We start from the raw sequence: 27,871 nt of genomic DNA on the forward strand, positions 1-27,871 counted from the left end.
AATCCATGGCTCCATATGGATGATGTGGTGCTGGCTGATGGAGCACCTGTGTTTTCTTGGTGTTAATTATTAGACCAAAATTAGCACAAGCCGCAGAGAATCGATCCATTCTTTGTTGTATCTCAGCTTCAGAAGCTGCATTGAGGGCATCATCATCTGCAAACAGAAGATCATACACCAACACTCCTGCCACTTTGGTCTTGGCTTGTAGCCTTTTCAAGTTAAAGAATTAGCTATCAGAGTCATAGCTGACCTTGAGGCCATGTTCATCCTCAGTGAAAGTGTTTGATAACATAGCTGAAAATATCATGCAAAAAAGCATGGGAGCAAGGACACCTCCTTGTTTTATTCCATTGGTAACTGAGAATTCTCAAGACCATTGTCCACTATCCAGAACCCAGGCAAGAAATTTATTTACAATACTGATGAACTTCTTTGGCCAACCAAATTTTGACATAATTTTCATGCATGGTGGTATTAAAGGCCTTGATCAGATCTACAAATGTTGTACACAGACCTCTGTTCTGTTCCTGTCATTTTTCCTGGAGTTGTCAGGCAGCAAATACCATATTGACTGTTCCTCTACCCTTTATGAAGCCACACTGGCTTTCAGAGAGGTGACTGTCTTCCTGGTGAAGGATCAGCCTTATTGAGAAGGACTCTGGTAAAAATCTTACAAAGAGAAATACCTTGTGATTGTCACAGGACAATCTAGTCCCTTTACCTTTATAGAGATAGACAATGCATCCTTGAATTCCTGGGGGATAACTCTTCATGCAATGTAATCTGGAAAATTTCAGTCAGTTTTGGATGAGTAATGTACCCCCACCTTGTAGATCTCAGCTGGAATAGAATCATCATCAGGTGCTTTGCCACTTAAAATGAGCCTAATAGCATTCAAAACCTCTTCTTCAGTTGGAACTTCAGCTAGGGTTGGATTGACTTCAACTTGAGATAAATAGTCAATGGCTTCTGCATATGGTACATCTCAGCTACTCAGTGCTGATGGATCCACATTGATTAATGGATGGTAGGGACATGATCCTAGAGAGATGGGCTGAACACCTTCCATAGTGTTCTTAACAGAATAAATCACAGTATATAATAAAAATAGACTATTATTGTGTCATAAGAAATGACAATTATGAAGAATACAAAGAATTATGGGGAAGATTCATGAAGTAATACACAGAGAAGAAAGTAGAATGAGAACAATATATACTGAATCCAACTGTGTAAAAAGAAAGATGCAAACAAAAGCAATATCGAAAAGATCCTAGAAAAATGAAGAAAAAATTCCAGAAGACACATAGGCAAATGGGACATTTTTGTTATTTTGACAAATTAAAATTTGAAAAGCAATCTTATGAAGGATGATAGGTAATTATGAATAGCATCATCTCATAAACAGTGGAAGGTAAAACTAGTTTAAAGAATGCTTAGAAAGAGATCCAGTCATTTAAGAATGAAAAAGAAAGAAGGGCAATCACTAGAAGAAAATGAAAAAACACAGGAAGATTTTTTTTTTTTTTTAGGATGGGAATGTCACCACTAAATTGGAACTAAAGTCAGAAAATGCAGCTGTATTAGCTCAAATAGCCACAAAGGAAATGCATGCTCCAGGTGACACAATTTGAGGGCACCAAGAGGGGAATGGAAAAAACTGGGACCTTATTAATACTAAAAAGGGCAAATTCAAGAACATAGGCAGCTAATGAATACTACTTCTGCTTTCCCATTCATACAGTATCTTTGAGATTCGTCTACCCACATGTGCATTAAGAACTTCCTCAAAAAAGGGAAGTAAGGGAAAGACAGACTTTTGCAAGTGATACTCTCTAATAGTCCTTGTCTTTGTCATTACATGACTGCCTGAAAGAGGTAAAGAATAAATGAGACCACTTAGCTTACTGTTTAAGAAAAAGTATTTGATTCAGTAGAGCAAACACTCTCTTAAGGACCTTCCAACAAGCCATCTCCTATTCATATATAAGAATCATCCCAAGATTTCTTGAAAACATTTAACAACAGAAATATTTATTCAATGACCCTCATGTGGAGGCATAAAGTGGGAAGGTGGTCATCACTGTGATGCAGTGAGTCCATAGAAGAGTGTAAGGTGAATTAGATGGATGGCGATGATGATGGTAAAGCATTAATGAGGCGATTACTATATATCAAGTGCTACAGCTAGAGAAATCCGAGAAAGCATCACAGTCTGTACCATCAAAGACTTGTAGTCTAATATACAAGAGGGAGTTGGAAAATGGCCAGAAGAGCCCATGTATGGCTGGCAAGTGAATCTGAAGAGGAATGCTTGTGAATGGAGATGTTCCTGTCCATGGATGGTGCCATAAGCTCAGGGGCATCAAGCTGCAGGAGACTGAAGAGATCCATACCACTCAAAAGGGTTTGGGCTGTTCATCCTAATATGGAAGACCAATTGGATAGAATATGCAGCATATATATCTGGGTTGGATAATACAAATGGACCACAAGTTAGGCCCAGAATTAACCAGGGGGAAGGGATTGGACTGAATTGCTTTTAGGAAACAGAAATGTTCTTTCAATAAGAATTTCTCCCAGAAACAAAGATCTGTCTTTTAAAACACTGACATCTTATCTGTGTTGCTCTAATGAAAGGAGATGTGGAATACATTTGAATTAAAAATGAATCACATGCAGAGGACAGTGGAGAAGTATGCAGTGAGGGTGGATGGGCTGTACACCATGTAAACAAGGAGCAGCCCTGTAGAACAAGAGTTAAAAAAAAAGTCATTGGGGAAATGTCTAATAGGAAGAGGTCTGATAGGTCATGAGAGTGAGGAGTGGCAGGAGCCCTTTCAATGATCTGAAAGAGCAAGCAAGGCCTCCAGGAAACATCTAGTACAAGCCCGGGGGGTGGCCTCATGAGAGAGAAGGGACAGGAATGTCACACAATGGGCAGGTACAGAAGGGCTGGGATTGACACTGCTGAAAGAGAATATTCAAATTAAGGAGATCAGAGTCCATTTGAACACTTGGGTATATCTCATGTATGGTGATTGGTGTATGTGTGTGTGTGTGTGTGTGTGTGTGTGTGTGTGTGTGTGTGTCTGTAAGTATGTGTATCTGGATGACTGTTTTGGTTGATGTTTACTAAGTTTGGAATTGACAGCTATGCAAGCAGTACACAAAGAGTCTGTCAATGAAGGCTTAAGTGGGCAGGGTGGTGTTGAGAAAAAGTCTTTCTTCCCACTATATCCTCTAATAACTTTCCCCTCTAAAAGAGATTTTTTTTTATTCTTGGGGAAACTATTAAAAGGACAAATTCTGGGGGCGGCTAGGTGGCGCAGTGGATAGAGCACTAGCCCTGGAGTCAGGAGTATCTGAGTTCAAATACGGCCTCAGACACTTAATAATTATCTAGCTGTGTGGCCTTGGGCAAGCCACTTAACCTCAGTGCCTTGCAAAAAACCCAAAAAAACAGAACACAAAATGAAAAAATAAAAAAAAGGACAAATTCTTCCAGTGCTAACAAGGCTTCTCAGAACAGCCAAAATGGTCTGTATTAAGTGCTAGACCTTGGAGGAAGAGGAAATACTTTGGTCGAGGTCAGGGATAATTCATCAACAAGCTAGGCTAGCAAACAGTACAAAACATTCATCTAGGTTGGCATCTTAAGTCATCATTGTGTTCAGAGAGGGCAAGTTTAGTCATATTTTATTCTCCCCACTAAGAAAGGGGCTGAGATAACTTACGTTTCACAATCCAGAGACCACTTTAAGAATCAGCAGACCAGGAACAAAGCCTGAAGGCAGTGAGGGAAGAGGAAAGTCCCTGGGCTCTTCCAGAAGGAAGCACCACCAGACCTAGAGCCCTCAAGGGATTTCATCTGCTCTATTCCCTGTACAATCTTTGTGGGTTTCTCTGTTGCAAAAGAGTGGGCAGAGGCCACATTTAGGCCATGTTTCCCCCAAGACATGCTCAAACTGGAGACAGGGGAGAGGTAATAACCTGAGTTCTCAAAGAGAAGATCCTTTTGGTTTCTTTTTGTGTTCTAAGGAATATGCCAGTCTGGCAGATTCTGGGAAGTATGTGGGCTCCAGGAGAGTCCCAACTATTCTTTGTGGCTATTGTTTCTGTTTCCCCTAAAGATACAGTAGATCACATTTAAGGAGGTGGTTTTTCCTTGTTGGAAGTAGGGAAAATAGATTAAATGATTTGCTCAGGGTCACACAACAAGTGAGTATTTGAGGGTGGATCTGAACTCAAGTATTCCCAACACTTTCAGTTTCTCAGTCTTTCAAAATACAACAGAAAAGCCCAGGAACTTCCAAATTCTAAATCTGAGAAGAAGGGGGTTCATTAGATTATTCAACTACACTAGAACACATTCCTAGCAGCATATCCTTTCCCAAGCCTGTGTCTTCTCTGGGTCTCCAGTTCACATTAATGTTCCTACAATTTTTCAAAAAGTAGAAAGCGCCCAAAAATTCTCCAAAAAAAAAAACCAAACCTGGTCTTTCTTTTTTTTTTAAATCAGAAATTGGAAGCATAATGTGCATTCATAGCCATTCAGCCAATCTTGGTTACCAAACGACAAATGGAAACTAGTGCCAAGTCTATCTGAAGCTAATGTGAAAGAAATTATTCTCACAGGTTTAATTTTCAAATGAAGTCATATGCTTGCCTGTTTTAGATCAGGATATGAAAAATAGACATTAAAAACAATCAGGGAATGACAATCCTAGAAGAAATAAAATATCTTGAGGAAGACTATAAACCAAGATCTAAATTATGCAGATCTATGCAAATAGTTATGCTGGAGTGGCAGGAATGGAGCACTTAGAACTGTTGGCATTCCCAAGCTGTCACTTATGTCAGCAAGGTGCTTGTCACAGGAAGAGGTTGAGAATCTTAGTGGAGCAGTCAGTGTTGGACATACTGAGCATCTGGTTCCAAGCCGGATTTCTCAGAGCTGCCACTCACCTAGTACACTTTGGATGAATCCCATAGATTTTCTCTGCCTGGCTTTTTCATCAGCAAAATAGAAATGGGTAATATGATTACACTTCCCTAGCACGCTCCTTTTGCCAATGCTCGGCTCAGAATCCGGGTGGGGGCTGCCTGGGTGAAGCTGATTTGATCATCCCCAGTGTTTCTGTTTTCTCATCACTTACGTATTGACTGTCTTTATTCTTGCCAAGGCTCAGTTTCCTTGCTCAGCATTCTTTTCCTGGCTTAAGCCCATGAGCCTATTTAATGACACTGGTCCAGCTCTATTCTCTTCCTCACTAGTTTTGTTTCTGGCCTCAGACATACCTGTCACTGGTTCTCCTCAGGTGTGATCTGGCTAAATCCCATCCTATTCAGAGGTTTAAGCATGTGTGTCTTATGTGGTATTGCCCTAAGCACTCCAAAATATAGCATTTGACACATATTGTCAAGATGTCCCATGGGGAAGGAGGTATCTTAGTTTCCTCATTAAAATATAAAGGTGGACTTGATGATCTCAGGATCCCCTTCCACCTCTGAACTTGCTGTTCCTATGAAATGGTCTCCATGCAATGATAAACATTAAGCTGCTGATATTCAACAAAAGAATACTTTCCTATTAATATCTTTTATTTTAATATCCTCTTAATTTTCTATTTTATTCCTCCTTTACCCCCTCCTAAGGAACCATCTCATAAGAAAGAATCAAGGCCAGGTCCTCTTTACATTGTGGTTAAGTCATGTCTGACTTCTTCATGGTTCCATTTGGGGTTTTCTTTGCAAAGATTTTGGAGAGGCTTGCCATTGCCTTCTCCAATCCATTTGACAGATGAGGAAACTGAGGCAAGTGGGGTTAAGTGACTTGCTCAGGACCACACATCTAGGAAGTGTCTGAGGTCTTATTTGAATTCAGGAAGACTTATCTTGCTGATTCCAGTCCCAGGTTCTATCTACTGTACTACCTAGCAGCCCTTGGTCTCCTTTAGGAAGGGTAAAAATAAAATAGTTTAGCAAACTAACCAACCCACTCACCATTCCCATAGTCCTCCAACATAGTAGGAGCTTTCTCATATAGCTTCTTTGGAGTCCAGTTTGATCATTTTAAGTCACTCTAATTTTGCAGCATTCAGTTTGGATAGTTTGGTTGTCCATTCCATTTCCATTGTTGCAGTTACTGGGTATATTGTCTTCCTGGCTCTACTTAGTTCGTTTTGCATTGAATCATATAAGATAGACAACAATTGAGAAGTCTGTGTGGCTCTGATTTGAAGAACAGAGCTTTGTTCTTAGCGAGTACTTAATAAATGTTTGTTAGGTTAATTAGTTAGGAGGTGAGGAGCAAACAATCTGCCAGAGAACTGACTTAGCACAACACAGAATAAGACAGCCCTGTAAACACAAACAAAAGATTTATGAACACAAACAATATTTCCCTAACTAAGCAACATTGCCACCCAGAATCTACTGGTAGCATAACCAAAGAAGCAGCAGTTCCTTCTGTCTATTGGGGATGAATTGTTATTATTTCCATTGTTCCATATTCAGGACTATAGTAAGAACCCTATTACTGAGGAGGCATGAGTATTGCCTTGTGCATAAAGCCTTTTCTACCAACCTGAAGGTCAAGTTTTGAATAGTCTCAGCAAGCGACAAGAATTCTATTTTAGAAATTAAAAACTCACACTAGTCAGAGTAGAATTGCATCTAGTATTGTATAAATCAGAAAAAAAAACCTTAGTTCATCTTTCACTGGCTCCAAAAAATTTTCTTTCTCAGTTTTGAGTACAATGAGGCTGTATAATGTTCAGGTTGTTAGTAACAGGCAATAAAGAGATAAAACAATTGCCCATTGCCTATGGCCTAACCTACCTCAAAGAGATGCCCACCTTTGATTTGGTTTAGACAAGTTCCCAAGTAACTATATATATATTCATAGCCATTCAACCAATCTTGGTTACCACACGACAAATGGAAACTAGTGCCAAGTCTATCTGAAGCTAATGTTAAAGAAATTATTCTCACAGGTTTAATTTTCAAATGATTTCAAATACACACACACACATATATACATATATGTGTATGTATATATAAATAAATAAAAAATAAATATAGACATATATAAGTGTGTGTGGATATATATTTCTGCTTACCAGTAATCACTTTCCACTTGGGTTTGTGGAGGGTGTGATGAATGAGAAATAGGGCAGGAAATGGCATGTGCTGACATGGAGTCTCTTGATAGGAAACTCTAAAGCTTGAATCCTATTCCATAGGCAATTCCAAGAAATGAGAGAAGAAACTTTAGAATTAAAATGGCCCATCCTTTCATTTTCCAGACTAGGAAACTGAAACCCAGGAAGGGGAGGGGACTTGCCCCATTTCCCAAGACCACAAGTCATGCGGGGTACACTGGGAACAGACCTCTTTACCCCAAAGCCAGCCCCCTTTCAACTTTGCCCATATTGTCTAGTGCTCTAAGAGAAGCCTGCCACTTGTAAGCTGGGAAATAGGAATGGTGCCAGACTGGGGATGAGCAAGCAACCCATTCACCCAAACAGGGGAAGTAATTTTCTTAGTTGGGAAAAGTTAAAAAAAAAAAGTAAATAAAAAGGCAGATAGCCTTTAGTGCTCTCATTAGATTATTATCTGCTCTTTTAAACTGCCAAAACTTGCTTCTCTTAAGGTGGGTCTGACAAAAACATTGTTCTGTTTGCTTTATTCCTTCATGATGTGGATGAAGATACATCAAAGGAGACAGATTAGGAAGAGTGAGAACCAGGAAAGAGCAGTATCAGGAAAAGAGGAGGACTGATGTGGGGTCAAGAAAGAAGCTCTCTAGAGACAAGAACTGTCAACCTAAGGACTGAGAGGACTGGATTTAAAATAAGATATAGTCTGATGATGTTTGTCCTTTGTTATTGAAAAAGAGCATGACCTCAGGGAGGTGATGCCATGACAAGCAAGTGAATTGGCTTTGAATGTGGGGATGCTGTGCTCAGTCAACAGCCTCACTTTCTCCTCTAGAGTCACCTGGATCCAGTGGCCAGATCAGGATGACTGGAGATGGTCCAGGATGTGAGGCAATCAGGGTGAAGTGACTTGTTCAAGGTTATACAGCTAGTAAGTGGCAAGTGTCTGAGGCTGCATTTGAGCTCAGGTCCTCCTGACTTGAGGGCTGGTATTCTATGCACTGCACCACCTAGCTGCCCCACATGATGAAGTTTAGACTTGCAGTGAAATAGTAATTAGGGTGAAATGAAAAGCACCGAGGGAAGAGAGGGAATTTGTCTATCTCTTCTAGATAAAAATATCAGCTTTAGCCTATATGCAAGGGGGGCAGGAACAATTCTGCAAATCAAACCAATGACAAGCTCTTATTAAGTGCTTACCAGGTACCTGGGATAAAGGGGCAAAAGGCAGGCCATGCTCGTAAGGAGCTTGCAATTTAATGGGAGAAGACAACATGGAAACCATCAAATATATATGTGTATGTGTGTGTAAACACACACACACACACACGCACACATGCACGTGCGCGCACACACACACACACACACACACACACACACACACACACACACGATAAGCAGGAAATAATTCCTAGAGGACAATCACAATTATGAAAGATTGGAGGTGGGATTTTAGTTGGGACTTAAAAGAAGCCAGTAGGTGGAGTTGGGGGTGAGAGAGAGCTCCAGGCATGGGGGACAGTCAGAAGAGAAGAGAGATGGAGTATAAGTCCAACAGTGCAAGTCTAAACTGGTGGAACTGCCAGGAGACTGCTGTTACTGGACTGAAGGGTACGTGCTTGGAGAATAGGGGATAAAAAGACTGGAGAGGTAGAGAGGGATAAGTCTGAATACTAATCAAGAGGGTCTTGTACCTGATCTAGGGGCAATAAAGAACCACTGGAGTTTACTGAGTAAGGGGAATGACATGGACAGATCGGAACTTTGGGAAAATCACTTTAGTGGTGGAATGGGGGATGGACTGGAGTGAGGTGAGACTTAAAGCAGGTAGCCCCACCCAGCAGGGAGGTGCCACAGTCCAGGAGGAAGGTGATGAGGGCCAGCACTGGAATAGCGGCAGAGCCAGAGAGAAGGTGTGGGTGACAATGACAGGCCTTGGCAACGGCCTGGATTCAGGGGTAAAGAGAAGTGAGAAGTTCAGGGTGACTCCTAGGTTGTGAGTGGGGGGACTGGGAGGATGGGGTTGCCCTCTACAGGAATAGGGAAGATAGGAGAGGGGGAGAGCTACATTTTGACCATAATGAGGTTAAGATGCCTACTGAACATCCATCCTGAAATGTCTGAAAGGCAAATCTAAACGATAGATTGGAGGTCAGCAAAGAATCTGGGGCAGGACAGAGAGATGTGAGAATAATCAGCATAAAGATGGTTATTAAATCTGTGGCATCTTTGGGGCAGCTAGATAGTGCAGTGGACAGAGCACCAACCCTGGAGTCAGGAGGACAGGAGTTCAAATCCAGCCTCAGACACTAAATAATTGTGTGGGCAAGTGTATGACCTTGGGAAAGTCACTTAACCCCATTGCCTTAAATAAATTAAAAAAATTAAATCTGTGGCATCTGGTGAGATACCCAAATGATGAAGCATAGGGGGAGAAGAGAAGAGGGCCCAGGACAGAACCCAGTGGGATAATTATAGTTAAAGGAGGAGCCAACAAAGGAGACTGAGAAGAAGTAGAACCAGGAGAGAGTGGGGGTCCAGGAAACTTAGCAAGAAGAGTATTAAGGTGAAGCTAGTGACCAACAATGATAAAGGCATCAGGGACATCAAGAAGAACAAAGATCTCTGGGCAGGATCTGTCCATTGCTGCTGGCTTGAGGCAATGAGAAGCTGGTGGCCTCTGAACTGGCCTTGGGATGCAGCCACCAGTGAGGTTGATGCAGCATTTTTGGGAGTCTGAGAAGCAGCACAAATGCTCTGGCCTCCCTGGCTCATGGCAGTTGCCCAGGAACTGCTGCTTAGCTAGCCTGGCCAGAGTTCCCTGCATTAAGGAGGGAAAGTGTTTTCATTCCTGCTAAAGCTCTTGCAAGCATTTTTTCCCAAGTTTGCAGAGGAATGATTATGACCTGGATCTGAGTTTCTTCTGCATAAATGTCCTTTTCATTGATTCTCCTCACTGAACCTTCCGTCTCTTGCATGGACAGGTCTGGGAAGCAAACTCACGGGGTCACTCACATTATACATCACATAAAAACACATACCAAGGGATGATAAAATTAAAAAATGTTAAAAATAAATAAGTAATGTTTTAGAGTGACAAAAAGCCAAAAGTTTTCCGTTTCATCTATCCATTAGCTTCTCCCTTGCCCTATGTGGTGTGGAAATCCTCTGGCAGTCCTTTGGAGGCAGCAGACACAAGTGACCTAGCTCAGGGCTCGAGGACCATCCTGCCATAACCTCCCGCTGGACAAGGGGTCATTTCTGGGATGGAAAAGGCTGCCTTCCACACAAATCATGGCATTTTTTTTAGATCAGTCTTACTGATAAGGGAGCCTGGGGGGGGGGGGGGCGCGGCTCTAGAAAGATTAGGAAAGCCACTCCTCAAGAGAGGCCTTGGGAGAAGCTTCTGCTGCCAGTCCAAAAAGAGTCAAAAAGAGAAGAACAAGAAGATGACTGCTTGCGGGAGGTCTGAGGCTGGCTCAGCACCTGATCTGCTCATTGATCATTATTAATGAATTGTTCCTCCCCTCCATGCTGTTGCTGCTGCCACCGCCAGCCTCTGCAGACCTTATGGGCAATTGAGTGACTCATTGTAAGAGCAGGAGACTTGGAGTCAGGAAGAACCGAGTTTGAATTCTGTCTCAGATGCTGACTGTACAATCTTAGACAAACCATTTCCTCTTTGTGTGCCTCCGTTTCCTCAATCGTAAAATGGGAGTTAAGAATAACAGGGCCAACCACACCACACAGTGTCTGGCATACCATAGACTCTTAATTGGAAATGAGATCAAGTTCTTTGTGAAGTCCCTGAGCTATAAAAACATGGGCTATAACTATTATAACGGGTCATGGTCCTCTGTCAAGGCTTCACTTTAAGGGTGAGGGTCACCTGGCTTCCTAGAGGGTGAGTTGAGGCAGCAAACCTTAGGCAGGATTCAACTGTGGGTAAACAAGAGACCCACTGTCCCAGAAGTGACCCCTTAATCTCCAAATCCACCCTGGGGGAGCAATGAGAGGATGAAGCTTTCAGCCCAACCAACCCTTGGAGACCATCCTGGAGATCTGTGCCAATAACCAGAGTGTACAGAATGACAAAATGATGAATCACTGAAATAGCTGATATTATCTGGCTGGGAATCAGGGCAGGCTGATATCTCGGAAGCAGGAAAACCCCAGGTGACCCCAAAGGAAAGATTCAGGTGAGGCAGCAGCAATGATGACTTGCACGCAAGAAGTGGCAAACCTGGAGTTCACGGGAATTGCCAAAGGAGGAAGGTTGGCCATGGAGAAGAGTAAGAGATAATGGATAGAAGTTGAAGGGTTATACTAGTTTCCATGAAAAACAATGAGTCCCCAAAGTGCAATTTTAGGGGTGGCTGGGTGGTGCAGTAGATAGAGCACAGGCCCTGGAGTCAGGAGTACCTGAGTTCAAATCTGGCCTCAGACACTTAATAAGCTGTGTGGCCTTGGGCAAGCCACTTAATCCCATTGCCTGGCAAAAAAACCAAGAAAACCCCCCAAAAACACAAAAAACAAAAAAATGATAACAACAAAGTGCAATAACTTCAGGATTATAAATGCTACCACACTTAGAAAAAACAACATAGTTATTAAAATACTGAAATGTTAACATGTTTTTAATTAAAATTCAATATCATCACTGTCTAGGGCTATAGGCTACTCTAGTTGAATTTTGAAATTTGTGAAGACTTTCATCATCTCCTGCTAGGTGACAAAGGATTGCATTTATTATCCTAGCCTTAAGGTCACCCAAAGAATGAGTTTTGATGTATACACAACAGTTCTGATGTGATCTCACAAAAAAAAGGTCAGAGGACCTCCTCGACTAATCCACCAGTCTGAGAAAATATCCCTCAGAAACTGTTACACAGGTGATGCATAATCAACAGGTGATGCCTTATTAAAATGAAAAATTGAAAAGTGATTATTCAAAATTCACAAAATTAAGCTTTCAAGATATCTTTTTTATCACTTTATTAGCACTTGTACTTCTGAAGTTATTAAGGTTTGAGAATGCCCTTTTGAGACAGTCCAGAGAAAACTTCCAACACTCTGGGGAGAAAAATAAGGACAAGGGTTGCACAAGAGGAGCCAGCTTTGCTGTTCTGTGATCTGCATTGGCAGAGGGAATGACCTCCCTAATAAGATCAGGCATCCACCCATCAAAGAATATTTCTGGTTGGTAAAGGATGATGTTTACTTACAATATTATTTTCCCTCATAGGCCAGAAGAATGGCAGAGACTTTATTTTTGTTTTGTTTTGTTTTTTGCAAGGCAAATGGGGTTAAGTGGCTTGCCCAAGGCCACACAGCTAGGTAATTAAGTGTCTGAGACTGGATTTGAACCCAGGTACTCCTGACTCCAAGGCCGGTGCTTTATCCACTACGCCACCTAGCTGCCCCGAATGGCAGAGACTTTAAAAAATAAAAATGACAATTTAAATTTCATTTCAAATTTGGGTATATAATGAAGGCATGCACTAGGAAATATTCTTCAATGTTAAAAATGACACAAAAAGTACTGAAGTGAAAAATACTGAAAGACAGATTTCTTAAATGAAGTCAACTTTCAACAATATATCACACCAGAGGGAGGATAGTAACTAAGGTAATTTGAAATAATAGACAAACTCAAACTTATTAATATTGTTCTCAGAAAGGTTCTATTCTTCTGCCTGAATAATTTTTTTTTTTAGTTTTTTGCAAAGCAATGGGGTTAAGTGGCTTGCCCAAAGCCACACAACTAGGTAATTATTAAGTGTCTGAGGCCAGATTTGAACTTAGGTACTCCTGACTCTAGGGTCAGTGCTCTGTCCACTGTGCCACCTAGCTGCCCCCTGCCTGAATAATTTTTGGGGATATTCTTGACATCAAACAAATTTCAAAATTTCACCATTTAAAAATAATCTGAGTTTACTTTTTTATTTTCTAAATTTTCTCCCTCCCTTTTTTCCCCTCACCTCTTCCTAAAATAGGAGGCAATCTGATATAGGTGGCATATGTAAAAAAAAAAAATCCCATTTTGAAGATTCTGGGTCTTTGACAAACTCCCAGGTCCAAGGTCCAGAGCTCAAAGAGACCTTAATAACCATTTAGTCCAATTCCCCCATATGACAGATGTTGAAAAAGAAAAGTTTAATGATTTGTCTAAGGTCACAGAGGTAGTGGATGAGGTGGGATTTGAACTCATATCCTCTGCTTCTATGATCAACAATCTCTCCAAATCCCTTACTCTTACTCCACAGTATAGGTAGATATTTTCAAATCTGAAGCTGATGTAAATCTCTAGTGTCTGACCACAGCAATTCTTTCTTTTTTGAAGCAAGTAATTTCTATTGTTATCTTTTGTTTTTACATCAACATTTACTTAATCTATCTCTGTCTCCTTTCCCATGCAGTGGAGAAAAAATAAATAAAAAGTAAAACAATAAACAAAAACTAACCAACCAGCATATCACCTAACAATGCTGCACTCTACCTCCATAAGTCCCCAACTTCTGCAAAAGAGAGGAGGAAGGTACATTTTCATATCTACTTTTAGGGGACTAAGCTTGATCATTATAATCACAGGGCAGTGACTGGTGATCTGTATTGCTATTGCTCCATTTATGTTATTGTAGTCACTGTGTGCAACGTTTTTCCTGGTTCTCTTGATAGTTCATGCCTTCTTATACCTACCTCCCTGTATTCTTCATATCCCCCAAAGAGCCCTGGAACATTCCATTTCATTCATTTACATTGATTGGCTTATCTATTTCCCAATTAATGAGCATCTACTTTTTTGTTATAATAAAAATTCAGCAGTTTTCTAAGCTTGCATTATTTAATTCATGCTTCATTCAAGGGAATGAGAGACTCTTCCAAAAGTCTTTCTTTTCAGTTGCTGTTGGGCTGCAGACCAAATGTGGGAATACAGGGAAAGAGAAACTCTGCTGATGTCACCAAAAAAATTATGCGAGCAGAATTGGTATTACAGTCAACAGGATGCTGAACTTAAAATTTTCCACAAATCAATCTCTATGTGTGTGAAGAATTGAGAGCCAACCGGATAACCCACTGGCACCTCAGTAGAGGATGCTAACCTGTGAGATGAAGCCTAACATCCTTCTTCCCCTAACCTGTCTCCAGATTGCTGAGGAGTGTCTCCTTCAATTCCCTATAATTCTTTTACTGGTCCCTCCATCTCCTTTTCAAGACAATGGAACAACCAAAGTACTTGGCAGACTCTTGGCAAACAACAAGAAATACAGTGAAACCCTATATTATCATGTGGTGCTTTGTGAAGAAGAGAGAGACTGGCGATTAGGCAAAAACCTCCATCATCAAAGTGGCATTTTTGCTTCAGCTGCTCCCGAGGGCAAAATAGAAGAGTCAAGAGCAAATCCCAGATTGAAAGCTTTGTGGTATATCTCCGCTTCTCATTAAATGCCCCGATTATAAACATACCTACGATTAGGAGATTTAACACACCTGCCCTCAAAGATGCCCCACGAGGAGGGTCCATAATTCTTCCTTGCCTTGATTAATGAAGCATAGCATACAATTTTAGATATCATTTCAACAGGGAACAGATGGGAAATCAATTGGTGAAGAGGGCAGGAGGCTTTTAAAAACCTGGCTTTGGTAAAGTGACTAATGTCACACACAGCTAAAAATGTCATTAAGGAAGTCATTTAGTTCATTCTTTCTCTGTCTCTTTTCACCCCCTAAAGTCTGTGCTCTCATTGTCTTGCATATATATGCACACTAATGGGCCCAAAGTGAACATCTTCCTTAGTCCCCTCCTGCAAATTCTCAACCAAGAACCATGTGGGAAATATCAGCAACATGTTTGCTAGTTAATTATGTGAATTATCAAGCTCCTATATATTCCTTTCTGTGGATGTGGGCAAACTACATGCACAGTCAAGGAGCCTCTATCCCCCAAGTGAAAGTTCTCGCCCTTCTAAGGGAAATTCCACTCAATATGGGGAGTCCTGCCTTCCAACCCATGGAGCAGAAGGAAGCACCTGCAGGCAGGAGATACTGAGAAGTCAGGTATGTAGGGAAAGACGGAGAGCCCAATGCAGGCAAACTCTTGCCCATGAGCCCATGAGCTCAGATGAGAAAGTGTTGAGTGATGCTCCGCTACAGTCCTGCTCCTCTTTTCATTGTCTCCCAAGGAGGCAGTTTCCTCCTTTCATAAAAGAGTCTAACAATTGCCTCCCCAAATGAAGGCATGCTCTAGAAAATATTCTTCAATGCTAGAAATGACACAAAAGGTGCTGAAGTGAAAAATACTGAAAGACAGAGGTTCGGGGAGAAATTTTGATATTATCCTCAACTTCTCACTCACTCATCCCACATGTCCAGCTGTTGATAACATCTCTTAGAGGTCTACTTCTCTCAACCTATACAACAACATTTTTGTTATTACTTTTAACTTAAACCATTACAATAACCTAACTAGTCTCTCTGCCTCTGGTCTTTTGCCACTCTGCTGAAAAGGTTATTTTCCTAAAGCATAGATCTGATCATGTAAATCCCTTTGTTCAATGAATTTTAGTGTCTCCCTACTTCCTCCAGAATCAAACATGGTATTTAAAGCTCTTCGTAATCTGATCTCTTCTGCATTTCGGTTTTTATTGTACCTTATTTCCTTCTACACAGGCTATGTTATATTATTGTTGATTCTTCAATCCCCAAGTGAAAGTTGTCACCCTTCTAAGGCAAATTCCAATGAATAGGGGGAGTCCTGCCTTCCAGCCCGTGGAGCAGAGGGAAGCACCTACAGGCAGGAAATGCCTCGAGAAAAGTCAGTAGTCTGTGTGATGGACAGTGGGACCGGTGAGTGATTTGTGGGGCTGGACAGTTATTCTCTACGATATCCAGATCTATCACAGAAAAAGTGTGCATGTGTACATTTTTCATTCCTCACAAGTTATTAAATTCTCGCATGAATTTATTGCAAACTCTTCTGGAACTTATTCTTATCCTCCATGGCACTTAAAATGATACCTTTCACATAGTAAAATGATCAAATAAATATTTATTGAATGAATGGCATGGTGGACAGGGGCCTCTACATGTTCAAAGTCTACCTCAGATTTTTACTAGCTATGGGATCCTGGGCAACTCACTGAACTCCCTAGTCCATCATTTCCTCCTTTGTAAAATGAGAAGGGGGTAAGTGGTGGCTTCTCAGGCCTTTTCTAGGAGCCTATGAATGAGTCAATAACTACCTGGTGAGGAAGGAGAGTGTTTCAAGGACATAGGGCTTCTTTCCACACATAAGCATTATGTTGTAGGAGCCTGGGAGGGAGAAAGCTATAGTTCACCTTCAGCTCTGCCCCCTGCTTCCTAGTCACTGCTGTCCCTGATGCTGATTTCTTTTCCCAATCACTTGGTGCTTGGCCCCATCCTATAGCTAGGAAATACCTACCTTCTGCTCCCTTGATCCCTGTAGTTCAAAAGAAAAGAAAAAAAGTAAAAAACCAACTTTCCCTTCTACCTCTCCTCAAATTTTCACCTTCCCTAGCTCAACCTTGAAGCATCCCCTGCTACTTCTATAGATAGCAGATTCTTCTTCATCTTGGCTAGCTTCTCATATTCTTTTCATCTTCTGGCACTCAAAGAATCTTGGCTTTGTTTGGAAGAAACCTGGTTGCTGGTCATCTTCTGCAGTTGTGGCTGCTTCTCCTAGAACATGCTGAGTGAGCATGAAGACCTAGCCCTTTCCCCATCCTTATCACTCCTCCCAGACCCTGACATGACAACAGCCTATTTGCTGTCATCTATTGGACCCCACGTCACTCTTCCTCATTTCTCAAGGAATTGATGACTATCTCACAGTATTCCTCCACGCTCAAACCTTTGCCTCTCTTCTTGGAGATTCTTCTCCCTATTAACAACTTCATCATTCTCCCTCAGACACTCATGGAGCAATCATAACTCAGACTTCACTATAACCCAAACTGCTTCACCTCTATGTTCCTGAACTCCTCCCTGAGTGTAATTCCAACTGCCTCACTCTTAAACCTTACATGATCCTCGGGAAAACCATGGTCTCCCCCCTTTCCCCCTGCTCCAGCCTCACTGTCTTTCCATCACACTTTCTATCCTACTTACTAGAAGCAATTCAGCAATGCACTGTCCTCCACCCTTCAATCTCCTTGGCTCCTTGTCCTAAGGCTACTCACTACTTTCATGAAGCTGCTGGTAGAAGTCATGAACTGGGATTGCTTGGTTGGTCCAGCACAAATTCATGCTGTTGAACCTCAACTGGATCCTCATGCTACAAGGCAAACCTCAAAGTAGCAGCCTTCTCCCATCAATTCCACTTTACTGAAAGAATGGAAGACATCTTCCATGTTCTTCCTTCATCTGTCTCTTCTCATGCCAATCTCTGAACTTGGGAGGAAGCTGGGTGGCTTTTCTCATTTCCAAGGCTAACTCTTCCTAATTTTGCCCTTGACCTCATGCCCACCTACCTGCCTTTCAGGAACTAGCTCCATCTAGCCTTCTCTTTTATTCTTATTTTCACTCTTTTCCCTGGCCAATGACTACTTCACTACTGCCTATAAAAATGGCTCTATCCTTAAAAAAAACAATTCTTCATTTCACCCTGGATTCCATTGTCTTATTTCCCTCTTCCCTTTTATTGTCATACTCTTAAATAAAAGAGCAGTCTACATATGTATAACCTATATCGAATTGCTTGTTTTCTCAATGATGTGAGGGGGAGAGAAGAGGAGGATAGAGAGATGAAGGCAGAGCATTTGGAATTCAAAGTTTTAAAAATGAAGATTAAAAATTGTTTTTACATTTAACTGGGAAATAATAAATGCTAAATAAAAGATATAAAGAAGTAATCTACATCTGCTGCCTTCATTTCCTCATCAACCCATCATTTCTCAGTCCCTTGTCATCTAACTTCTGACCCTATCACTATGATGAAATAAGCCTCAATGAACTCTGAACTGCTAAATTCTATCATTTTTCCTTGTCTCATATATAAGGCCTTTGTTCCCCAACTCTTCCTTTTAGATTTTAATAGTGTGGTGAGGAAGAGGGTTGCTTTAAGATCCCTTCTAGCTGAAGTCTATAATCCCCTGATCCTTGGTCACAATGACCCTCTTCTCTGTTGATTCTTCTAACCTCATGGTATTTTTGTTGGTTCTTCATCCATAAGCATCAGTCCACTCTCCCACTACATTTTCTCCCAGTGATCTCCTTTGTTCCCATAATTCTATTATCATTTCTATGCAGCCTAATCCTGAAATGACATAGAAGCCCTGACTACTTCACCTGGATGCACCATCACTTTCTCAACATGTCCACAAGAGAACATTTTTTCCTTTAAATCTTCCCCTCCTGGGGGGCAGCTAAGTGGCGCAGTGAATAGAGCACTGGCCCTGGAGTCAGGAGTACCTGAGTTCCAATTGGGCTTCAGACACTTAATAATTACCACTGTGTGGCCTTGGGCAAGCCACTTAACTCCATTGCCTTGCAAAAAACCTAAAAAAAAAAATCTTCCTCTCCTGAAAATGTTCCAGTTCTGAGGTGGGTATCATCGCCCTCCTAGTCACCCAGGTTAGTAATTCCCGAGTCATCCTTGAGTCATCCTCTTCCTCAACTCCCACATACAGTGAAAGCTGCCAAATCCTATGGATTTTGCTTCGGTAGTATGCCCTCTTCTGAGTGACCATTCTCTAGTCACACAGTCTCCACCATAATATGAGCCTCACATGGAGCCTCTTAACTAGTTTCCCTTCTAGTCTCTCTTTCCAAACAATCCTCCAAATAGCTCTCCAAACAGTATTCTTGAGGCACAAATCTAATCAAATGTATCACCTGTTCAAAAGCCTACTGATCATATCCAAACATCTCTCTATCAGGATATGGTTAGCATTCTTTTCCATCAGTCCTCTGGAATCCTGATTAGGCATTGTGATAAGAGTTCTTAAAGCTTTCAAAGTTGTTCACTTTTATATTGTGATCATTGTATAAACTGTTCTCCTGGTTCTGTTCACTTCATCCTGTATCAGTTCATAAATGACTTCTTCCCAGATTTCTCTGAAACCAAGCCTTTCATCATTTCTTATGGCATAACATATTCCATTACATTCATCTGCCATAATAGTTTTAGCCAAACTTCAATTGGTGGACAATCTTGAGTTTCCAGTCTTTTGCAATGACAAAAACTGCTTTAAATATTTTTATACACATGTTTTTTTCCTTAAAACTCTCTTTGAGATATACGGAATATACTACCACTAGGTCAAAGATTATGTACAATTTAGCTCCAAACTGTTTTCCAGAAAGGATAGAGCAGTTCACACTCCATCAAGAGAGCATGAGTAGGTTTTTCTGAAGCTCCTTCAACATTTGACTTTTTCCTTTTTTGTCAGTTTCTTCAATCTGATGAATATGAGGCTGAAACCTTGAAGAAGAAAATTTCCTGTTTCCTAAATTCAGTATCTTGGGTCTGCTTTTGTGAATTTGCATCTCCTTTCCCCTCTGAGGGGGCAGCTCGTGACTCATAGGATGGAGCACTGAGTCTGGGGATGGGAAAACCCAAGTTCAAATTTGGTCTCAGACACTTCCTAGCTGTGTGATCCTAGGCTCAGCAGTGCCTTCCTCCATTAAAGTTTTTCTTTATCTCTCCAGATGAAGGTGTTCTTTCCTACCTTAAAATACCTTGTATGAATATAGCTAGTAGGATGTAAGCTCCTTGAGGGCAGGATGTTAAGCTCCTTTTGTCAGTGTATACCCAACATAATTAAGTTTTTGAACTTTACTGAACTGACCTTGAACAAGTTACCTCAGGAGGCTAGGTAGAATAGAAGATAAGAGTACTAGGTCCGGAGAACCAGAATTTGAATCCTACCTCAGATGCTAGCTAGGTGACCCTGGATAAGTCACTTAACTTTTCTTAGCTTTATATTTTTCATCTGTAAAATGAGACTAATAGCAGTACCTGGTTCACAAGCTTTTGGGGGGAAACAAATGAGATATAGCTAGGTAAAGTGCTTTGCAAACCTTAAGTACTTATTACTATTAGCCATTATTATTAATTTCTTATAGCTTCAGTATATATTTCTTGTAAAAGAAGTATCTTCCTGATGGATATAATTCTCTATTTTTTTCTCCTTACTTTGCCAGGTATCTAGGGAAGAATCCCTGGAGGGCAAATGGTTCATGTAAAACAACACAACACAATCCCATCAACCACACCCTGTCCTGAAAGGATGTCAGCAGCATCTCAATCTTCCTAGTGGGCTTTTTAGTGATTAAGCAGGAACCACTGAGTCAAGGCAAGGAGTCACTCAAGTTCATCTCCCAGCTCACTCATTTCATGAATGGTACTCTTGGAAACTTGTCCCTACAAGGGGAATTACAGAACTTGTGTTTTTTACAGAACTTGCTCCATATTCCTAGCCACATACATCATACAGAGGAGGTAGAGGCCATTGCTGAGGATAAAATACCATGACCACCCTTGAACAAACCCCAGAAAGGGTATCTTCAAAAACCAAAGCTACTGAGTGCCGATTCCCGAGAGGCAGAGGAAAGGATGACCAGAGGGCTGTTGGGGTACACTTACTTCAGTGGCTTGCTGGCTGAGCCCACGGAGCAGAAGCACCACCACATGGATGGCAGCTCTTCGAACCTGGACTACAGGGTCTGTCTTGGCAATGGCAATCAAGCAAGAAGTCACCTAGGAAGACAAGGAAAGGTGAAGTCAGGCCACATCCAGATTCAACTCTACAGCCACCTTTCACTGAACTTCACTTTATTTAAATTCAATAGCAGCAGTCTGGTTTAAAGCAGGAAACAATATCTACTATTCTCTCATTCTGAATTTACAATATATTCTCAATTTCCTTCCCTTCATGGAGGGAAACTAGCTCCATATCTCCTGATTTTGAAGGGGAAAAAAAAAGTGACACTGGTGTTTAGAGGCAAGTAGGAAATGGGAAGGAAATGTTAAACAGAGACATAATGACTTGTTAAGGGAAAAACAAGGAAGCAACATGGAACTATTTCCCCTAGAAATGAGAAGATCTGTCACTTGTCAAAAAAAGGAGCAAAAATAGAGCCTATAGAGTCATGGAAACTCGGCCACCAGTTCAAAGTTCAAAGTCAGACATGAATCTGCATATGCTCTGGGATGCAAGAAGCTTCCAAAGGGCTCGCTAGCAGGTCCAGACGCCCCAGCCCTCTCTCATCCAACACTAGCTTTAACCTCATGGCACAATTCACCGAGGGCAGGTTCCTGAGACTCTTTTACCTGGGTTCCTCCAGCTGGAAAACAGATGACAATGCTAATTCACTGCACACAGTGGATCTAAAGAGGGCAAGAAGATTGCCTGGAAAGACTATCCCTGAATCTGGTACTTTGGAAAAATCTAATAAATGGGGAACATCAAAACAAGCAGCTTTTCCCTTGACTGGGTCCCCTATCAGCCCTCCCTCCCCCATAGGAGTCCTCAGAGAATTCTGGACCCTTGGATGACACACTATCAAATTAAAGTTCCTAAATTAGTGAGAAATTCTGGGTTTTTTTTAGGTTTTTGCAAGGCAAATGCGGTTAAGTGGCTTGCCCAAGGCCACACAGCTAGGTAATAAGTGTTTGAGACTGGATTTGAACCCAGGTACTCCTGACTCCAGGGCCAGTGCTTTATCCACTGCGCCACCTAGCTGCCCTGAGAAATTCTGTTTTAAAAGACCCAATAGCATAAAAGAGAAAATTCAGGTATAAGAGCCTGAAAGGATGAACCAATGTTGTAACAACTTTCACCTAAGTCAAAACTGCATCATGGTTCTGTGATGTTATTTGTTTTAAAAAGATTGTTGTGAAAGGAGAGTGCCATCTGTATCCAGATAAGGAGATGTGGAGTTTGAACAAAGTTCAAGGACTATTCCCTTTAATTTAGAAAAAAAAATCTTATTGTCTGATCTTGTTACCTCTTTAGACTTCTTGTCTCTTCTTTAAGGATATGATTTCTCTCGCATCACACCCAATTTGGATCAAGGTACAACATGGAAACAAAGTAAAGACTGACAGATTGCTTTCTGTGGGGGGTGGGGGAGGGAAGTGAGATTGAGGGGGGAATTGTAAAACTCAATATCTTTAATAAAAATAAATTTAAAAAACTTCATATAATAAAAAATGACTGTTTGCGAGCAAATAAATAAATAAATATGGATATGTGATATAAAATTTAGACCTTGAAGAGAACATCAGGGGTAAATGAGTCCAACCCCTCATTTCAGAGAAGACTAGAGGTTAATAGACTTGCTCAAGGTAACCTAAGGGATAGAGCATCATTAGAATCCTAATACTCTAATTCCCAATCTAACAAGCCTTCTGCTGCATCATATCTATTTAATAGATTTCTTAGCCAACAGAGAAGATAGTCTTTCTGCAATAAGCAAACAGGCAGACTGTGTGTTTGTAAATATGTACAAATACAGATTAAGCTTTCTTAAGGGATGACTTTTTAAAAAGACCTCAAGAATACACAAGAAGGGGAGCTTGTTGGAAATTTAAACTCTGCAGGTTGTATTTGTCTCAGCTTTCCAACAGTTGGGCATAGTTCAAAGTGCCTAATTAATCAGCAACAGCAGAGAGGATCTGTACAAGCAGCGTGTTCTTAAAGATAATTGCGTCTGGGATGCATTGGCATTTAATCAAATTCTAATGCTAATAGATAAACTTGCAGCCCACAGAAGAAGGGAAAGCTCAAAACAACTGAAATGAGATGGCTGCTTCTCGGGGAGATTCAGCCAAAGAGGCACTGTCCGACCCCAGAACCTAGGAGAGCCCCGAGGTGCCAGACACTTGATTGGGAGAACTTGGTTGGGTATCCTCCTAACAGACAGCAAATGGATGCACTAACTCTGTCTGAAGGCAGAGGGTTTACAAGGCAAGAGCTAAAATCAGAGACGAATATGAGCCAAGCTAAGTACCTGCTGACCCACAGAAGTGCTGGGGCTGATACAGTCAGGAGGAACCTGGGCTGATAGGGTGGCTGGGCAGAGGTTGTAGGCACTCCTCTGGGTCTTGCCTGCCTCCCTTGAGGTTTGGTTAAGGAGACTACAGGCCTTCTTCTTATTTGCTTCCTAAACTAGAATATCCACTGGCTGCCTGTTTTTTTGTCCATTTTTCTCCCCTGGCTCTGTAGTGGGGACCCCACCTTTATTGCAGTCCTCAGCCTTCAGAACCCTTTTGTGGCTCTGGCAGCATCTATAATCAGGGGTGATGAGAAAGAGCACACCACCTGCCTATAAAGTTGCTTTATTCTTCCACAAGCCAGCCTTCCACTACCCCCTCCTCACATACACTTCCAAGACAGTAGAGCTGGGAAAGTAAAAAGAATGTAATTTCTTCCTTTTCTGTTGGGAAGGGAGGAGTGGGCTCCCTGGTCATCCAGTCATTCTCCCCGTTGGTTCCACTGGAACATGCAACCTGCTCAGTGCTTCTCCCTTACCTCCACAATCCAGTTTTTGGCTTATCCACGCCTCCTGCCCTAAAAGCCTTAACCTACATAGAATGTAAAGTCTGTTTGGTCATGCAATAGTTTAATGTTTCTTTCCTACTATCTCTAATTCCTCCCAGAGCCTGAAACCAGGTCTACATGACCTGCGTGTTGTCTGTTTTGAGTAGTTAAAAACATCTTATTAACCACATGGAGGAAGGCTTCTTCCTTCCTGGTTTAATTATAACTCATACCTACTTGTGGAGAAGAAAGGAAAGCATTGAAGGAAGCTTGGAGCTGTTAAGGTTCAACTTCACAAAATGGTGAATCTGGAGAAAACTTGGAGAGCCTCTGCTCCAGGGTTCCTTAACAGGGACCCCTGTTATCATGGACCCCAGGGGCAATCTGGGCCCCTTCTCAGAATCCTGTTTGTTGCCAAAGTTCAATGAGAAGCTAGTGAAAATAAAAGGGCATTTTTTCCCCACTTGAGTTCCCTCACCTCCTGAAATTCACCCATGAACCAGGGAACCCAGGGTAAAAACCAGTGATAAAGTGAACAAAAGCAAAGTCAAGAGAAGTGAAGGAACTCAGTCAGCCTATCAGGATGGTTGCTCTCCTAAGCCCAAATTCAGTGTTTTTTCCACTGTATGATACTGTCTCTGTGTTTTCAAGTAGGACAGCTCTTGACAGGAACCGGCAGAAACAGAGAAACAAAAACATTTCCCAAGCATGTCAAATCTTGACAGGACATAGAAGAAAAACCTGAATTCCTTGTATAGAATTTCAGAACTGCTGAATCTGAGTCCTGCATACTTCTGTCAGTGAGCACAACAGATCCCAGAGTCTCAGTCTGGGCCACCCAAATTGAGATGGTCCACAGGGCGGAGAGACATGGAATTATTCATGGAATCAGGGCTCTGGGTATCATTTTGAAAGTGCAGGCCACAGAGCCATCACTGATCAAATAAAAATGCATGTTTGAAGCAAATACTATGTTCCAGCCTCTAGGGACCAATCATAAGCAAACAAGACAGTCCCTGCACTCTGGGGGCTTACAATCTAAGGGAGGAAGGAACACACACAGAAGAGTGGAAGTCAAGAGGGAGATCAACTGATGATGTATCATGATTTTATCTCCATTTTCAGAGCTAGCAAAATAAGGTAGAAAGCTCCACAAACAGAGCCTCGGGTGGGAGGAGGAGGCGGTGGAGGTGTGGTGGGGGGGGCTGAAGTATAGGCGACTGGGTGTCAGAGTGATGAAGAGTGTGCCAGTCTGTGAGATAGACAAACCCAAGTTCAAATCCTGCCTCAGACACTTATTAAATGTGTGATCCTAGGCAGATCACCCCCAAATGGGGATGTTATTATCATTTATCTCATGCAGTTGGTTTTTGTGAAACTCAAGTATATCTTTGCAAACTTTACAGGACTATTTATTATTATTATTATTATGAGCTATGATAGAGATTTCTATAAGTGGTATGGTGATCATGGAACCAAGTAAGAACCTGGGGACTGATGATTTTTTGATGAAGGAGGAGGAGGACTGAGTGTAGGCAGGATGGCACAGAGATGTCTGGGAAGTGGTTAAGACTAAGATGGGGAATTTGTAGGTACTTAATCAATATTTACTGTTTGATTGAAGAGAACAAATTATTCTTATCTGAGTTTCCTAATAATCCACTGCTAAGGTCACATTAAATTGAACTTTCCCTTAAACTCACCCTTCTTCCTAATTTGCCTCTTTCCATCAAGGGTACCTCCATTCTTAGAATCACCTGAGCCTGCAATATTGGGGCCATCCCAAGCTCCTCTCTCACCCCACAATTTAATCATTTCAATACCCTGACATCTCGTCTATGATGTTGGCCTCACCTTGTCATCTTTCACCTCTTCTACCATAATAGTCTCCTGTCCTTACTCTAGTCCCACTCAGCTGCCAAATGGATCCTCCTAAAGTATGGGTTAAACTCCTACCCCCCGCCAATTTAGTCAACTTCAGTGATCCCTTGTTACTTCAAATATAAAGTTCTGTTTGGTTCTTTAAATCTTGCAGGATTTGGCCTTTTCCTACATTTGACACCCTGCCCTCCACTCTCCCCATTCTCCACATCTGGTGACACTGCCCTCCTCTGTCCCTCACATGAGCCACATTATCTCTGATTCTGGTATTTCACAAGCCATGCTCACATTCTCCTTCCTCCATTCTCACATCTTCCAAAGCCTAGCTTCTCTGGCTTTTGTCAGGTCTAGTCCTCCTTAGTCTAGGTGCCTTCTTTTTTGAGATGACCCCTCACTGGTCCTGGGGACATCTTGTGTCTGCACGGTTGTCAAGGATGCTGCCTCCCCCCATCGGTCTGTCAGAGCACTAGACTATTTCCACCTTTCTTTAAACTCCCAGCACCCTGCACATTGAAAACACTTATTAAATTTCACCTGACTTCTGGAACCCCTTCTCCTTCATCTAGCCACCCTCAGACCATGCCATGCAGTATAGACTGTGCACTCTCCCCTCCATGAAACCTTTCCCTGCTCACCAGACACTGCTGTGCTTTTTCTATCTGTATCCCTAACCCTTTCTGTTAAGGTTGCTCATTCCTAAACCCAGGCCTTCCTCATTTTCCAACAGCCGCCTCCTTGGTCTTCCAGATTCCAGCCTCTTCCTCTCTAATCTGTCCTCCACACAGATTCCAAACTCAGCTTCCAAAGGTAGACCTGGCCTACTCAAGAAACTTTAGGGACCTTGAGGACAAAGGAAAGACTTCTTTGTTTTGTATTTTTACAATTGAGTCTTTGCTGTCTGATTACTACCTTTCCTACCAGGTGGGACCCCTTATCATTCCTGGCAACAACATTCCAGATCCTGTCTCCACACCTTGGCCCCTGCTGCGACCCACCCTGCCTCTCCCTCCACAATGCCACCTCTTCTATTTCCTCTCAGCTAAAATAGCTATTTTTTATATAACCTTCATTTAGCTGTCCATGGACATCCAGTTTCTCTCAGTAGAGTGTAAGCTCCTTGAGGCTATGGAATGTTGTACCTTAACCCCACTAGCCCCCAGACACAATACCTGGGACCCAGGAAGTACTTAAAACATGCTTGTTGGGATGAAAAATAAATAAATTCTTGGTGACTAACTGTATCCCCTCAGAGCACCTGTGCAATTGAGCTTACTGGACCCAAGCATTACTGAGACTAAAAATCTAAGCCCATCAAAGTCTCAGGAACAGAGCAAGTGATGACGAGAAGCTGAGTTCTTCAAGAATAAAAGATCTCAGAGACTCAAAGGATTTTAAAGGATTATCAGGGAAAGAGAAAAAGTTGTCAAAGAACCTCTAAAAATCCAGAGAAAAATGTCCCCTTTCTTAATTAAAGAGCCGGGGAAGGGTCTACAGGAAGGGTCCTAAAGTTCTGAGGATGACAGCTGTCCACGCTTGTTGAGACCTGCCATCCAGCAAAGGTACAATGTAGCCCTTGGCAGCAGCCCAGCTGGTCTTCAATGACAAGATGAGCGTGGGATGCTACATAAGAAGGAACATCTAAGAGGAAGAAGCAGCAATTGTGTGGGATGGAAACACCTGGGTTTTCAAATCACAGGGAATACCCTGCCTTCTGATGTTTCGTGGCTAAGAGCAGTTCCATTAATACTAAGATACATGACGTTTCTTGTCATTACCTTTTCACACATCCATTCCCATGAGCAATCCGGATTCTCCACCCAGCAGGAGAGGAAGAAGCCGATTTTGGGAACTGCAGAAATTGCACTTAAAAATCAATATTTATAACCACTTCTACTTGTACAGAAATTTTCATGCTTTTAGGGCAGCTTTATACGTTAAAAAAAAATTAGCAGGCTTTGTCTCTCTAATAAGAATGCACTTAGCCATCTCTTCTTTAGTAATCACCAACTAATAAACATTTATGAAGGGCTAAGGTTCTGTGCAAAGCAAAAGAGAATACAAAAATTGGCAAGGGAGCTCACGATCTACTGAGGGAAACAACATGCAAATAAACATATATATGCATATACATACAGACACACACATATGGAAAGAGAGAGCAAGATTGAGAGAGCTATAGATAGAATCAATAGGAAATAATTAATAGAGGGCAGGCACTGGAATGAGGAGTTGGGGACTGCTTCCTGGAGAAGGCAGGATTTTGGCTGGAACTTAAAGGAAACCAGGGAGGTCAGCCGCAGAGCATAGGAAGGAGAGAGT

The 27,871-nt window shown here is 41.7% G+C and overlaps 1 protein-coding gene across 1 annotated transcript in view; it reads right to left on the reverse strand.

Moving 5' to 3' along the window:
• TANGO6 (transport and golgi organization 6 homolog) overlaps window positions 1-27,871 on the reverse strand; it is a 226,473-nt gene that overhangs the window by 28,943 nt on the left and 169,659 nt on the right. Inside the window, exon 17 of the mRNA XM_074200615.1 lies at window positions 20,773-20,886. Coding sequence (XP_074056716.1) covers window positions 20,773-20,886 — 114 coding nt within the window. The remainder of the gene's footprint in view (window positions 1-20,772; window positions 20,887-27,871) is intronic.

The sequence above is a fragment of the Macrotis lagotis genome, chromosome 1 (assembly GCF_037893015.1).
Source record: "Macrotis lagotis isolate mMagLag1 chromosome 1, bilby.v1.9.chrom.fasta, whole genome shotgun sequence".
In the NCBI taxonomy this organism is placed as follows: Eukaryota; Metazoa; Chordata; class Mammalia; order Peramelemorphia; family Peramelidae; genus Macrotis; species Macrotis lagotis.